We start from the raw sequence: 12,810 nt of genomic DNA, 5'->3' as shown, positions 1-12,810 counted from the left end.
CAAAGGAGGTGAACTTATAAGTAAAGAAATTACATTAATCCCTAACCCCCCAAAAAATAATGCAAGTTTTAACATGACACAGTAACAAAACCCACAACCAGTTTGTATTTAAAGAGCACATTTAAATTGAAAATGACATATCATAAAATCGTTTTATTTACCAAAGTCATGATGATGTTTATGGCTACTAACTGAAAGAAACTGAACAGTAACTACTGATTTTTAGAATGTTAATGTGCTACACATGATAATACCTTATGAGTAACAGTTTTCAGTGTTCATCTCAACTACTTGCTCTGTTGGCACTGCTGTTTGACAACATCTGTAAACTGGTCTAAGGGAATGAAAATGACTGAGAGATCAGAGATGGAAAATTCCAAGTTTCACATCACTGGTTGGAGCTAGCAAGCTTTCAAGCCACTGATTTGCTTCTATAAACAGGTGAGTACAACTGCACATCTATTTTCAGTTTCTCACTCACAACATAGCTTTGCTATTAACTTCTGAAATGGTTATATTTTCTAATAGACAGTTACTGATTTTGCAGCAGTGTCTCAGCAGCTCTTTATCCGGTCTCTAAGACACCTGAGCAAATACCCATTTCCTATCCGTAGATCACCACTCTGCCTGACTGCATACAGGCACCTCAGCAGGGGTTGGGGTGGGTGCTACAAGGAGTCTGCCTTCTGTAGAGCTATGCAGAGAGCATCCAGCACTGCAGAAGTAAATGTGTCTGAAACAGTACCACAGAGCTCCTCAACACCTCCAGATCTCAGCTGGAAGGAACACTGCTGTTATTAATGCTACACACAGTAACACACCCACATGGAAAAAGTGCAGCCAACTGCAATCGAAAGTTGACTTTCACCTTATCTGAAGCTCTGAACTAATTCAGACTTCTGTTACAGCATGTGACTCAGCCCCTAATTACACAAGAATCTCACATTCCACCCTTTGAAATGCACTTTTTTAGCCTTTTGGCTGGGGAGAAAAGTTTAGAAACAGGAAACCTAAAGCTTAAAAACCTAGATAGTAATTAATCATAATATAGCAAAACTAAGTGTACAATAAAAAAACAAACTCAAGAACATTAAGACGCATAAACAGATCTCTTAATTTTTCTTTAAATGACTCTTATTAATGTCTATATACTACAAATTTTGAAGGCTGCAATCAGAACAATTCATTGGCAAATTGCTTAAGAGAAAGTGGAAATTACAGATCTAGTGGTCAATTGCAGAAAACAAATCTAAAACAGCCGAGGGAATAGGTTAAGTGCTATGCAAGTTAATATGAATGACAGCTTGCTTTGACTGCTCATACAGGCTGTCCAAGATATTGAATAAACTTCATTCAAATTAATTTTCATTATTTGTAGATTCCATGTTAGACATCCATCACTGTCGCTACTGTTCATATTCTTTTCAAGACCATACTATCAGCGTATTTAAATGAAAGCTTTTTTTTCAATATTTATTAACTCATTCATATTTCTTGGTACTAATGTCCTGGCTGTAGCCTACTACAAAGTATTTTCCCCTGATTAAACTTTCTGAATTAACAGATTTTTATTTCCAACTACTAAAAATGCAAGAGGTCTTAACATTGTGTCTTCTTTCTTTACTGTGCATCAATTCTGATGAATTTGAAACTTAAATTTTGATCTTTTTTTTTAAAACAGAGCTGAAAAAGAGTGCACCAGCCACATCCTAAATGCTGACAGACTATGAACTGCAAATGAATGCAAATGTATGAAAGTGAATTTGTCTTACCCGGGTTGCAGTCTGTGAGGAGGGAGCAGATGGAGAGGAGAACTTTAGAAATGGTTAATGCTGGACTCCAGTTGTCTTTTAAAATGTCCAGGCAGATGACGCCTTGGCTGTTAATGTTACAGTGATAGATCCTTGTCCGGAACGTTACCTAGAAAAGACAGCGTGTTGTCTAAGTGCAGTGGTGTACAAGCCAATAATTAGCATGATTATTAAGCAATAAAAAAATTGCACAAGAGACCATTCTGCTTTTGTGGTTGAAATGTCAGTATTCTGTCAGTTCCCCTGTGGTGCTCGGGGTGAAGAGTTAGAAGAGGGTGGATGGAGGGAAAGTGTTTTCAGTCTGGTTTTAGTTCTCACTGCTCTCTTCTATTAGTAATAGACAATAAATTATATTAAACTCCTCCAGTCTGTTTGGTCATGACAGTAATTGTTGAGCAATCTCCCTGCCCTTATCCCAACCTTTGAGCCCTTCCTCATCTCATTTTCTCCTCTTCCCTTAAGTCAAGGGAGTGAGAGCAGTTATGAAGTCCGACTGCCCATCAGGGTTGTTCCTGGCACCACTTGACAAGTTTAGTTCAAGTTGGGCCCTGGCTTTCCTGACCCCATTCCTACACAGCCTAGCAGCTTCCTTATACTTTTCCCATGGTATCTGTTCCTGTTTCCACTTTTCAGTACATAGCTGGAATAAAGTTTTTGCTTAATTACTTTTCCTGAAAAAAGTGCTTTTCCAAGCTTCCATGAATAAAAATTTGAGCAGTAACTGGGCACGCTGAGTAATCATATGTACGTGGTCTCATCAAATGTGAGGGAAACCCACTGAGTCCATTGCACAGATTAAATTATACTTTCAAATTATTTCAAGATAAGGGTCAGTTGGAGCTCGTAACCTGCTTAGGAGAATGCCATCAATTTGAGCACGGAGTTTAATATGCAACTGCTTTGTTGTCATTTTAGAGGATAGACAATTTGCCACACATTCTTTTGAGAACAGCCAAGAAGGAACACTATGAATTTGATGGGACTCAGAGAGTCACTTGGATGAATGGAGGTAGTTCTTATTTTATGTAAACTGTTCAACTCCATTGCCATCTTAGGCTATTGGATAAATGTAGTCAGGATTATATATGTTTGTAGTTGGAAGGCTATTCTTCACAAATAATTTGATCTATTTTTTTTTCCCACTACATTTTAAACTCACGACACTGAAGAAGGCACCCACTTGCATGATAAGGGTTGCTGCTTATCATTGATAAACAGGTCATCCACTCACCAAACATGTCAGTGCACTTGAAAATGACTATGCAAATATACAGTGGCATTTTTACAACAGCAAAAATATTGAAGTTTTCAGAATCTCAAAAGACACTGTATGAATGATGGCTGTAACACATCGCGAACTGTGGATGAGGGGTGGGAGACGATGCTGCCCACAGGTGCTGTAAAGCTTCCCATGGCTGGCGGTGGCAAGTGGTGCCCAGGCCTCCTTGGCCATGGAGGAGAGACAACCCAGAAAAAGCAAATCCAAGAGTCAGATTCTGAACTGGCCAACAAATTTCCATGTCCTGTGGTAAACTGGGATTTACCTGCCCTCTGCCTGCCTCCTCGCCCAGGCTGTTTTGTGGAGGGATGCTGATTGGTGCAAGAAGAAGAGGTGACTGCCCTGTGTAACTCCTCAGCTGCTGAGGAAGCCTGCAGGAAAACCATCATCTTCTTTCACCTTGCAAGCTCTGGCCTGGTGGTAGTTACACAATCCTAAATCTGTTGAAAGGACAAGCTGAGCAGCCCCATCCCATTTTCACTTCCCAAAGAAGCAAAAGTAAGATGCAGCATAGCGGAGATGACATATTGCTTTCCTCATGCAGACACTGCCTCAAATTGCATCTAATGTGGGAAACGCTGACGTGTAGCTTTCTGGATGCTGTGTAGTTTGCCATATACACATTTTAAAGTTATGCAAGGTCATCTCTGTTATGTATGTAGAGAGAAGTCAAGTGATATCATCATTCCAGGTTAGCTCCATTTTCTTTAATATGGTCATATTTTAACCTTTGACGCCACTTAAATGGTTCCTATAAAGGATGCATTCTAATTCCATTTACCCCCTAATGAAAACACCTAAACAATCCCATTCAGAGACTCAAGGGAGCGTGTGGGTGTATAGTAGGAGTTATTCTCAGACAATTGAGTGGTAGAGGAGTAATTTATCTTTTTTTGAAAGGTAAGTGTTCTCTATGGATTTACTCTCTTTGGTTCTGCAGTTTTTAGAGGATATCTCTTTTTTTTTTTTTAATAAAAGTTCAGGTCAGAGAAATGTGAATTATGGGAAATAATGAAAAATAGAGCTATCTTCTGAAAATTGTAAAAATACTATAAAGAAGCTTTTGAAGGGTAATGATAAGGAACATTACATTCAGTTATGGAAGTAAGTAACAACAAACTCATCTGTTTACCTACCAGTGAATGCCAAAACCTTCTGAGTATTGTAAAGCAGAATTATACAAATAAAAAAAAAACAAAAACACAAAACAACCCTTTGTATAGTCTCTAGGAAGAAAATGAGGTTATTTTTCTAAAGGAGGGAGAGAAAATGATTACAGAGAAAAGAAGTACATGTGAAGCTATGACTGGCTTTTCACTGAGTTTAAGGACAGAAAGACCGTTTACAAAATTGAGGAAGAACAGAGTAAAATGGAATACAGTTGAGTGACTGGAGACAACTGATTGCATGCAGGACAAATTACTCCTGGATCTCAGAGTAATTTTGATCACTGGTTTTCCAAGATGATCTAGTCTCAGAATCCCTCACTATCTCAGCTTTGCACCTAATGTTCATAGGTCTAAACTTGAGAATCCACCATAGGTCTAAACCTGAGAATCCATGGCCACTTGCAGCCATGAGGGTGACCAGCTTAACCTCTGGTGAGACTAACAGGGAGGCGTGTAAAAGCACTGCAGCTCTGAAAGGGACAATTCCACAAACACACCTCAGTTTCAGACTACACTGAATTTGTTGTTTCAAATTGTATCTAGAGGAAGAAATGGTCCTCCACTCTTGCGTATCAGCAAATAAGGAATTACAACGTGCACTCAGGAACTGCCTCATTCAGCCTGTTTGGATTCAACTCCTATCCTCCATTCTTCATTCCTCTCACTGAAGCTGGGCAGCTGAGCAAGGAAAGATTCAGAGTCCACAGGAGAATAAATGGAAACAAAACTCTTTTGCTTGGTCAACACTGGAAGCAGGATTGAGATCCCAGGGCTCTCATTCCTGCAGTTTTACAAAATTTCCTTTCAAGCTCTTTCATTTCTTACAAGGGTGCAATCCTGCAGTCCTTCTTGAGATGAAACTTCTGTCTTTTGCTAATATTCCCCAAGAGTTCTGTTTTAATAAAACTGTAGTGGCACTACCTGAAGTGGAAGAAGTTGTACTGCATACAGAAAAGGTTATATATATATTAAAAAATACGATGCCCTTTATGATGATGTTCATGGACTCCCTCCCTCAGGAGGGAGTAAGAATTCTCATGTCGGTTTGTCAGAGTTTATGAGCAATAGATTTGTCTGCTCAAACAGAAAGAATAATAAAAAACAAGAACAGGCCTACACTTTTTAGTCATTTTAGAAAAATACTGTAAAGCAACCTAAGTGAACATTATTTACAGGTATGAGGAACACAATATCCATGTAATAACCTTTGTATTAATTAGCATCCTTAAATTTCTGACTGGGTGCACTTCATTTTATCTGTGCCAAGCACTGAGGCTGCCTTTCTATGACAGGATGATCCATCTCTGCTTTGCAGCTACAGATTAGTAGCATGCACACAAGCAATTGTTGGGATACTTAATGGATTATCACATCAAGTGCATAATAAATGACTGACCTCATGATGCTCACTGTTTAAAGGGCGAGGTTTAGATATATGCCAAGAGATGAACTTCAGACAGTTCTTACAAAACTTTAGTTGGCAAAAAATAGCCACGGTTTAATACATCAAAGGAAAACATACGTGATCATCTCTAGCAGGAAATATTAACTCATAATTACTTTTGTTTGACCTACAGAAAAGTCTGATATGCAAACTGTTCTGCGTTTGCTGCAACAAAATGCATTGTGTGAGACACAGCAAAGAAGTGATCATGATTTAAAAGACATGTAATAGTATGCATACGAGGGAATTTTTAACATTTTTGAAAATGAAACAGTCTGCAATGTGAATAATTATTCATTATATTCATGGTAATTATGAAGCTGAGTAACTACTCACTCCGTCTCGGGAAAAAACATCAATATGAATAAGCACAGCAATGCTAAATGTATGCTCTATAGAAATATACTTAGTTTACACAAACATAATAGCAGAAAACATGAACGGGGATTTACATTATCTCTAATGTACCCAAGAGGGCAAGTAAAAAAATTTCCTGAACTGAGCTGCTTTCTGGAAGTAAAAGAACAGCATGAGAGAAAAAAAGGAAATGGAAAATTGTCCAGTTTAGAGAGGTTCAGAATTGAAACAATATTGTAAGATGCAAAATGTCAAAAGCATTATCTGACAAAATCCGCATGAGTTTTATTAAAATGATTTTAGCTTAATATAAAATTTAGTTACTACTATATTTAGTAACGGCATAGGGAAATTCAGTAATAAAGTCTGTTTATAGGCAGCAACACTTTTAAGGACTTACTGCCCTTTTAATTTTTACAAAGCAAATCCTCCCTTACATAGAATAAAACACGTAGGCTGTATAGCCCCAGACACACTTCCTCCCTGAGTTCCCCAAGTGCTCCTTTCCCTCAGAACTGACTTGATTTTGCACCTTTACAGTTTGTTTGTCTTCTTTTATAATTATATAGTTAAAACTCCCTTTCACATCTATATACATGCATCTCTACACATAAAAAAGGACAAAATATATTTAAGAGAGAAATCACTCATTAGAAGAAATGGCAATTCAACTTGGCAAGTAGTAGAAGAATTCTCAGATATCTGAATTCAAAGGAAATCTTGGACGTTTACATGGTATTGTTCTATCAAATGTCTTTTGCATTTATTGGTAATAAAATATAGTTGTGAATCTCTTCTTCTGCCTAAAGTGTTTCTGCCCTCCATGTCTCATGATGCTGTCATTTGGGGACACACTGAAGTTTCTGAAGGAGCCACCTGAGTTGACCCACACTGAGCTGAATGCTGTGTACTGCCCTATAGATGCAGCATTGCCTGCAGACACATAGCCAGTGGCATACAGGGAGCATTCCAGCAAGTGGTGGTGAGGCACGTGGTGTCTGGGTAACAGTGACAGGAAACTGTTGTATTGAAAGGCTGGTCATGTCATGGGGAGGGCAACAGAAAGCAGACTGAAGCCCTGCCTACAACAGAGCTGAAGATATGGTACATGGTCGTGATCAGACAGCCTGAATTTAAGGTGACTGTGAGTTTGAGAGGCTCACATGTAAACTGGGTTAATGGAAACAAACATAAGTGAAAGTATGGGTCTACCAAGTAAGCTTTGTTTGAGCAATTTAGGCTAGCAATATCAAGGAATGCTTATTTTTTCTCATCTACCCTTGCAAGCAGGCAAAAGTGTCCTTAGCAGCCAATCACTTACACACTAAGTGAGATAAAGTAGAGTAAAGCTGAGAATAAAAGGAAATGCCCATTGTACACAACACTGAATTTATGAAATTAGTACAAAGATTGTACCAAAGCAGAAGGATTCCAAATAATGATATTTTGTGCTTAGAGATTAGTATTATATGGCAATTACATATAACAAACTGAAGAGATGTTTAATATTGCCATTAAGATGAGACTCTACACACACTGTATATTATATTTACAAAAGGAAAAGACTTCCCGTGCAGTCTCAGAATTAATTTAAAACAGCTAAGCTTTCAAATGCTGAGAACAATTTTTCAGTCATTTGATAGACATATGAGATTTACAGGGAGGAAATGGAGTTTTCTGTTATTTTAATTTTGATTTAGAGGTGATTTAGCATAGTGCAGCTTTCAAGTCCTGTGAACCATTTTTCAGTCAACTGAGATTAAAGTCCCTAGCAAGATTAATTGTAGAGTTGGGATTAAGAGATTTTATAAATCACTCAAATTAAAAAATAAAGCTAGCAGAGTACTAGGATAATGATAGATATATCCATATTGTATAGCTACTGCTAAATTGAATTGACACTGTAATAGACTGAACACAGTCAAATATCTGTGTAGAAGTTATTAATGAGGTTATTCTTGATGTAAATGCAGACACCACTACAGTGACAACTCCTGCGGGGAGTGTGCTCTTGTGGAGCGCTCACTGTTCTGCAAATACCTGTATGAAAGACTAAGCAAAGATTTCCTGGTCTGGAAGGACTGTATGCAGGATGATAGAATTATCATCCTTCCTTCAATAGTTCTAGCTCCTATTGCATTGTTAATTTGCCACGATCGTTAAACTGCAGAAGACTTCAGGTCAAAAAGTTTGTATACTTATATATAATTGGCTAAATCCAATTGTATGAGCTTTAACAACTGCCAAGTCCTGCACTTCAGTCACAAAAACCCCGTGTACTGCTATAGGCTTGAAGCAGAGTGGCTGGGAAGCTGCATGGAGGAAGAAGTTTTGTGCGTGTTAGTTGGCAGCTGGCTGAATGTGAGCCAGCAGATTGCCCAGGTGGCCAAGAAAGCCATAGGCATCCTGGCTTGTATCAGAAATAGTGTTGTCAGCAGGAGTGGGGAGATGATCATCCCTTTGAATTCAGCACTGGTAAAGCCACACCTTGAGTACTGTGTTCAGTTCTGGGCCCCTTACAAGAAAGATATTGAGGTCCTGGAGTGTATCCAGAGAAGGGCAACAAAGCTATGAGGGAACTGGAGCACAAGGCTTATGGTGAGCAGCTGAAGGAGCTGGGATTGTTCAGTCTAGAGAAGAGGAGGCTCAAGGGAGATCTGATCACTGTCTACAGCTGCCTGAAGGTAGTTTGTGGTGAAGCGGGGGTCAGCTTCTTCTCCCAGGTAACAGTGATAGGACTAGAGGGAATGAACTCAAGTTCTACCAGGGGAGGTTCAGGCTGCATTTTAGGAAAAAAATTTCTTAGAAAAAGCGGAGAGGCTGCCCAGAGAAGTGGTAGACTGGAATTCCCTGGCAGTGCTCAAGAATCATGTAGATGTGGCACTTCGGACATGGTTCAGTGGGCATTAAGGTGATGGGTTGATGCACTGAACTACATGGTATTAGAGGTCTTTACCAACCTTAATGATTCTGTCATTCTATTTTGCTGTTTTGTGAGGTCTGCTCCAAAAGTAATCTCTCCTATTTTATTATGTTGCTGACCAATGTTGGAGGCAGATGTTGGTAGTACGGCAGTAGAGGTTGAACCTTCCCAACAATATTCTATTACATGTTGTTGCCATGTGACAGATGGCAGTAGAGGGGCAGATTTTTATGAGTGTGTATAATTGTTCATAGCCGGTGAAAATGCATGGCTAATAGTGATGACTATGTTGTAAAAATAGCGTTTTGTAGCTGAGAATTTGCTCTATCAAATAGTGTTATTGAGCTCTATCTGTTGTAGTTTTCATGAAAATAAATGGGAAGCATTACTTTCAGAGATCTACACACACCCACAGATACACATCTACCCACATATGCAAACTGTGTATCCCATCCAAAACCCCAGAGAGGGAGAGACGAAACAAGAGAGAGCTTTCCTCTGTAAAAGTCAAGGAGAGAACTGTCTGAATCCATTAGGGAGGAAAGGAAGATAGCAGGAAAAAGAAATCTCAAAGATATTTTCACAAAGGGCAGAGGGGTCATTAAAGCATTGGAGAAATGCAACGTTATTTCTTTGGCAAGCCATCTAAGCACTTTTCTTCATTTCTTTAAGTGGCTGCTCTGAATGGGCTGCAGCTTTCTTGATTCTAGAACTTGCTGCACTAGGAGGCAAACATCTCATTTTGGGGCTGAAGTGAAGCCTCTTCACCTTATGACCAAGACTGAACTCTCACTACATTTGGCCTTTGGCAGAGATCATGTATATATTGTTCAACATTTTGCAAATCCAATGTGAGACTTGGGGCACTGCTGTAAGGATGGGGTGGTTCTGCAGGTTGCCTGCTTCTTGGCTTGCTCAGCCATTTCCGTGGACTTAGTGAAACTTCCTTGCAGTGGAGGCCAGCCAGGATTTTTAATTGGATGGGGCATCCCAGAAAGCCAAAGCTAATTTGTCCATTCTCAGATGAGTTGTTCTAAAAATCTTATTCCCTGGTTACACAGAGAAATCGAAGTTAGTCTGGGATGGAAAATTGAAGCAAAATGCCATGAGTCCTCAAGGCAAACAGAGCTGAAGGATCACTGAACTTTGGCTCAGAAAGCTGGGAGTCCAGTTTCAAGGCATGAAACCAAGCTGAAAGACTGACATAGACTGACTTGAAAGGGGAAAAATAAAAATAATGAGAGCAAATTATGCTCTGACCTATCACGTGGTATCTTCTAGTTTGTTGGAAAGAAAAACTTATTTTGATACTGTGGTTATGGCCCAGCTTTAGAAAGACACTGACATAACAGGTATCACTATACAGGCAGATAGAAGGAAAACAGATCTGTAGGGGAAAGACTGAAGGGAAGCCCGATGGCGGCAATGTTTGCATGTACAAAACCACAAACGTAAAATAAGGCACATAGTGCAAGGATTAGAGATAAAAGGTGAAAAAACTGAAGAAAGCAGGTTAGCTATCTGGAAAACCAAATGAAAATGACTTTGTACATTCCCCTCATTCTCAAAAAACAGGTTGAAGCATCTTTTCTTCATGTGCAAATGTGCCCTCAGATTTTTAATTTTAATCCATGTTTTCCCATACGAAGCAGAATTGATCAATGTGGTCAAAATAAGCATTAACTCTGTTTATGGAAGGAATTTGGATCCTCTAGAAAATATGAAGACCTTTGTATAATAATAATAATAATAAAAGGTTATATCATTTAAAAAAAAATATAATAATAAAAATAAAGTACATTTATCCAGAATTTACTTTCAATATATTAATTTATTTTCTAAATTTAGAAATTATTTTTCGCTTCCCAACATGCATTTACAAAATGCACATGCATGGTAAGAGTATGTGACACCTCAAAATAGATTTGGAAAATGGCTTGTAGAAACCTTTCTGCAGATTTTAATACTCTTTGGATTAAGCCCTTTAATAACAATAACTATGTGACACAGGCATTTGCCTTTGGAACCTCAAGCTGGGTCAAGTAATCACATGTGGGAAATACAGTTTCTGTTTCTTCCCTGGTCTTCTGTGGTCACATTTTTAGTAGATCAGTTTTGACAGCGCTCATTTAAATGTTTCCTTAGTTCATGGTAAAAGAGGGATGAAAGTGGCCCACAGAAATCTCAGGAGGAATGTATGAATTCAATCATAGCAAGAAACATGAATTAATCCCTTTCTGCCATGTACTGACATGGAGGTAACCTTGCCAACAGTTAGGGATACATTTTATGTCCTTCTCAGTATGTTCCACAGTTATGTATTTTCTCTCTAGTTTTCTTTCTTTCTTTTTTCCTTTTTTAAACTTTTTTGAGCTGTGAAGAGTGGGATATACTTTAAAAAATTCTAAGATTATTTATTCACGTAACCTTAAGTACAATGATTTTAAAGAGAGTCTCAATATCACAAATCTCACGGTGAAGCCAAAAAGTTGCTAGCACAGTGACATGATAGCACTGTACAGTGATGCCTTATGTTATGTTCCACAGAGCCACCACTTTTCTTTAGCTAGAAATAAGTGTTTTAAGAACATATTTGGATACCATTTCCTAATGATACTGACTGGCAGCAGCTACCTTATGACTCTCATAGTCATCTTTCCACACTGCTTTATTCAAGGGACTACCTAGACTGTTTAACCTGTGAATCAATTTCACAAGATCTGAAAAAAATGTGTAATGAAGTAGCAACAGTTTAAGATTTCTTACAGTGGGATTGAAAATAGAGGTTATTTATGACAGTGGCTCAAGTAAATAGAATAAGAATCTACGTGTACAAAATACACTAGTGAAATATTAGTTCTGTCTGACACGGTTGTCCCCTGTGCACATGTACTCATTACTTTCTTATAGATAACAATTTCTCTCACCATAAATACTGCCCTTTTAGTAACACAATATGGCATCATCAGCTATCTTGTCCTTTATCAAGCAATATATTTTCATATGATTTATATGCACACATTTTTCACAATGACAATTGGCTTCAAGATAAAGACAGACAAAAAATGTATTAAAAAGCAGAGTAAGCACCACCACTTTGCTTGATATTTCATTAATAAGCAATGCACAGATGCATTGTTAGTGTCTGAAAATAATACACTTGGGAAACACAACTGAGGGTGGACTGAAAAAGTCTTTGTCTCATGGGGAAACAGCAAACTGGACTATTACATTTTATTTTAAAAGGATGCTGTTCTATACATTGCCTAAAATTCAACAGATTTAACAAAAAGAAGGAGAAAATATAACCCTGCACCCTGCTTTTCAGATTTGATTATTTACATATCAGGTTTGAATCATTGTGAGAGCTTCATGTTCTGTTTTATGCTCAAGAAATCCATTCAGTGGATATGCCAATACCCAGTAAACAAATATACTCAATAAATGAATAGAAGGAAAGTAAGGAGAAGAGAGCATTGCCTGAGTTCAGCGTTCCATGCTTTAATTGACTGACAGAAGCCTCCATTATAAAGTTTCAACGTTTTTCTTCATTGCACAATCTCCTGTAATATTTGTCTGTGATCTCAAAGTTTCCCTAAACTGGAACACTAGAAATGGGAAACAAAGATAGGTCATCCCTATCTGCTACAGTGTGTGGTTTTCTCCCATCTTTTGGCCATTGATTGGGAAAGTGCAGTTTGAAGAATGATAAGTATTTTGAACACATCTCTTACTCTTTTTTTAACACATTTTTCTGATAATAATGTAAACTACTATAAATATTAACATTGCTGCATTAAAATTTTATTTACAAATGCTCCTCTTTA

At 38.1% G+C, this 12,810-nt stretch overlaps 1 protein-coding gene across 2 annotated transcripts in view; it reads right to left on the bottom strand.

Annotated features, from left to right (window-relative positions):
- Positions 1-12,810, bottom strand: part of LOC128085180 (ubiquitin-conjugating enzyme E2 E2) — a 205,173-nt gene that overhangs the window by 22,660 nt on the left and 169,703 nt on the right. For both annotated transcript variants that reach the window (XM_052692281.1, XM_052692280.1), the window contains exon 5: positions 1,773-1,920. In XM_052692281.1, the coding sequence (XP_052548241.1) occupies positions 1,773-1,920 (148 nt within the window). The remainder of the gene's footprint in view (positions 1-1,772; positions 1,921-12,810) is intronic.

The sequence above is a fragment of the Tympanuchus pallidicinctus genome, unplaced genomic scaffold (genome assembly GCF_026119805.1).
Source record: "Tympanuchus pallidicinctus isolate F22 unplaced genomic scaffold, pur_lepc_1.0 scaffold3, whole genome shotgun sequence".
In the NCBI taxonomy this organism is placed as follows: Eukaryota; Metazoa; Chordata; class Aves; order Galliformes; family Phasianidae; genus Tympanuchus; species Tympanuchus pallidicinctus.
Note: the sequence above shows the minus strand (reverse complement) of the source record. Positions and strands in the feature narration are given on the sequence as shown.